This window comes from Echinops telfairi, unplaced genomic scaffold (assembly GCF_000313985.2).
Source record: "Echinops telfairi isolate 266 unplaced genomic scaffold, ASM31398v2 ScPeMD7_1713;HRSCAF=2227, whole genome shotgun sequence".
Classification (NCBI taxonomy): Eukaryota; Metazoa; Chordata; class Mammalia; order Afrosoricida; family Tenrecidae; genus Echinops; species Echinops telfairi.
This window is the reverse complement of record NW_022105611.1, coordinates 178,598-182,130: the sequence shown is the minus strand read 5'-3', so window position 1 is coordinate 182,130 and position 3,533 is coordinate 178,598. Positions and strand designations below refer to the sequence as shown.

Here is a 3,533-nt window from a genome sequence, read left to right as displayed (position 1 = left end):
AGTTCCCCTCAGGGTTTTACCATCTCTTGGTTTACTCATTCAAAATTTCAGCTGATATGAATCACAGGTTCCCAATTTACTGGGCCTACTGCTCCCTTAAAAGAAAGAAATTACTCAGCACCCTCCTGGCAACGAGAAGCATCCGCCATTCAGCCCCAGTCCAACGTAAAGTGTAGGCACCTTCTGTTGCAGCCCTCAGTGCTGGAGAAACACTGGGATCGGCGTTACCAAACAGCAGCTAAGTGAATTAGGTCACCATCTTTATTTTTTTAATTGAATAGGGTAAAATACTTAATGTTAATCCTTAAATTGTATTTAGATGTAATACTTGATAGTAAGTGCTTATACCTCAGTAATATATCTATATTATATATAACTGGTTTGTGGGCATTTGGGGGATATATATACACAAACATACATACAGACATGTGTTGAGTTGTCATTTAAGAAATGTTTAAACAAACAAACATAATTGTATAATCTATAGTATCAAGGAAAAAATGTAATGTAAAAAAGTATTTTGAGTATATATTTGGTAGCGCAGTTTTAATTGTATCCTATTTCCTAGTCACAAATTGCCATATGCCTAGATACACCAGCTTTCTCATAAATTTTGGCATGAGAATAAAGAAAACCATCTCGGAATACGCGCATTACTGATAATGTGACAGCAAGTATTTTTATATCCTAAATACAATGAGGAACAAGTCATAACTAGCACAATATACCTTCATTGTAAAGCTTGAAAACATTAAAAAGTAAAAAAAAAAAGTAGTGCAAGGTACTCCCTACCCTGCCATTCCTAAGTGTCCACTGGTTACACTGGGCTTTTCTTGTGTTTTCTACCTGCCTCTTTTGTGATCGAGTATGATTGCTCAGTTGTAATGACAAGCACATTTCTCATCTCCCCTCAGTTGTTTTCTGACTCTTAAGACTCAGTATTCAGAAATTCCCTTAAACATTGTATGCATAGAATAGCAATGACAATTGCAACTTTCCAGGTGAAAGTATATTTTTAGTAAGTGTTTTTAATGAATAATAGGATGATTTTTCTTAATAAAGCAAACTAGGAAAGTAAATCGCAGGAAAGCAGGACATGGTGCCCGCCCTCTGGTGCTAAGAATTGAATTGTCTTAACCCAAACCTTACTTTGGTGGGTGGAAGTGGTGGGACGGGTTTGAACTCTCAAATCTATTTGCAGTTGAGGCCAAGGCACCTGTTGCCGAGAATCACACAATATTAAGTCATGCTGTGGAGGAACAAGCACCTACATATCTGGGTTCAACTCTGAAGCCAGAAAGTAAGGTTAGTAATGTCTGATATGCTACAATTTTGAAAGAGCTGTTTGGCTGTATATTCTAATGTTAACCAATGTCTTCATTCTCTGAGATCTGCACTCACTGAAGTGGATCAATGATGAAAATAGCCAAATCTGAGCACCAGAGGACCATCCGGTCTATCTGATGCATGATCTTCATCATTCTGGGAAGCAATTGTACAAAATTGTGTGTGTGCGCGCGCGCGCGCGCGTGTGTGTGTGTGTGTGTGTGTGTAATGGCATAAATGGTGTGTGTGTGTGTGTGTGTGTGTGTGTGTGATTGATGGCATAAATGGTGCGTGAGTGTATAAGGCTAATCCGTCTGAGCAATGATGAGAAAGTTTACTACTGACCTAGATAACCCTGAAGGTTTTCGACACTTGACCTGAGCTCAGAATTGATGTTGATGATTTATAGTTCTCACAACTCAATTTTAAATGTCTTTTTTTCTTGCTAGTACATTCTGTATTGTAGTCTAATCTTCTCCTTTGATTTTTAGACTGAGACACACGAGATGTCTCATGAGCCATTATCTTCAATCACCATTTCTACTGGGAGCTTTTTAAGTTATGAAAACACAGATTTCAGCCTTACTGATCCAGGTAAGAACATTTAGGAGTTTAAATAAATTGATATACCACTAACAGTTGAGTTACTGTAGTGATGGAAGCTCTACTTCTTTAAATCTCAAAAGTAAAGTGTTCACTGCACACGCCATTTAATATGTTCTAACTATTGAATTGTATGATACATGAATTATATTTCAGGGAAACTGTTAAAAATTAGAACACTAAACTTGTGGCCACACACACACACCCCAAAGTAAAAGTATCCATCCACGCTAGAAGAGTGAGCAAGTTGATCGTCTAAACATGACTGGCAGTCAAAGGCCTGCACACCTACAGAAGTTCTCTGTGGATCCTTAATACAACTTTGTGAAGTATTCACTGATCCCGTAGCATATTGTCAGGTCTCTCAAGCAAAATATGTCTCTAAGGAATTACCCAGCCCTGGCAGTGAAATTCTTTGATTCAATTCAATTTCCAGAGTCTTCTACAGAGCAGGTGGACCACAGACAACAAGTATCTACCACCGGAAAGGAAGAGGAGACAAGTTTTACAAGTTCTGTTACTCCTTCCGTACAAACTTTTTATCGGAGGCAGGAATCTTTTGACATCCACAAACCTCCCTTGTCTGTGCTAGAAACATTAACATCTGGCCAAACAAATGTGCTGCAGATCATAGACAAGTACATAAATGAAGCCAGTGTAGTGCCTGGAAAAACTGACAGTAAGGGTAAGTAACTAAGGGTTTGCAACTTTGAACATTTCATCCTATTTAAATAGTGGTTTTCTAAACTTACTGCTTTTATAAGCTGCTGCGGTGCAGTTATAACAAGCATTGAGAGGATTTAATGAGAAAAGGAATCTGGAGTTAACTAGACTGACTCGAGAACATTTAAACGAGATTAATTAGCAAGTCTTCCTTTACCGTCTAGCTTCCCCTAAACTTGGTGGATCAGTGGAATCACCTCTGATGCCCCTCCTCCAAGGGATACCGATTCATTAGGTTGCAAACAGAGCCCAGGGATCTGTAGTTTCACCAGATCCCTAGGTGATACCAGCCATCAGCAAAGTGTGGGGACCTAGGCTCTTCTCTACCTATTGCAAAGCTGCTAGCTATTAACAATGGAGGCCGTACTGCCCGTGTGAGCTTGGGCTCTGATGTGTGTTTACTGGCCTTGAAGCAATGGGCAACTCTGTGAAAGAGTGCTGTTGGAGATAAACTGAGATCATTGAAGATGTTGGAGGTTCATAGAAATGGAAATTTATATTTGTCAAACGTTTTGGTCACTTAGAGTATCTAATTTTAAAAAATAATTTGGAAATGATCATGATAGGACTTCATTTAAAGTCATGAACAAAATTAGAATTTAAATTGACATTGCCTCCAAAAGCTTTTATGAATACATTCTTAATACAAATTTCAACTCACTCTCTCTCATTCACTGACTCACTCACTCTCTCACTCACTCACTCTCTCTCATTCACTCTCTCACTCCTGCCATTCCTAAGTGTCCACTGGTTACACTGGGCTTTTCTTGTGTTTTCTACCTGCCTCTTTTGTGATCGAGTATGATTGCTCAGTTGTAATGACAAGCACATTTCTCATCTCCCCTCAGTTGTTTTCTGACTCTTAAGACTCAGTATTCAGA

The 3,533-nt window shown here is 38.8% G+C and overlaps 1 protein-coding gene and 2 non-coding genes across 7 annotated transcripts in view; all 3 read left to right on the top strand.

Annotated features, from left to right (window-relative positions):
* Nucleotides 1-3,533, top strand: part of CEP295 (centrosomal protein 295) — a 45,981-nt gene that overhangs the window by 36,509 nt on the left and 5,939 nt on the right. For 4 of the 5 annotated variants that reach the window (XM_045293174.1, XM_045293175.1, XM_045293176.1 and 1 more), the window contains 3 exons: nucleotides 1,202-1,305; nucleotides 1,818-1,920; nucleotides 2,366-2,614. In XM_045293174.1, coding sequence (XP_045149109.1) covers nucleotides 1,202-1,305; nucleotides 1,818-1,920; nucleotides 2,366-2,614 — 456 coding nt within the window. The remainder of the gene's footprint in view (nucleotides 1-1,201; nucleotides 1,306-1,817; nucleotides 1,921-2,365; nucleotides 2,615-3,533) is intronic. The other variant, XM_045293177.1, reaches the window with a different exon arrangement.
* On the top strand, nucleotides 1,409-1,488 carry LOC115870537. Its single transcript, XR_004046769.1, has one exon. It is a non-coding gene; the product is annotated as a small nucleolar RNA U2-19 (small nucleolar RNA).
* Nucleotides 1,643-1,712, top strand: LOC115870536. Its single transcript, XR_004046768.1, has one exon. It is a non-coding gene; the product is annotated as a small nucleolar RNA U2-30 (small nucleolar RNA).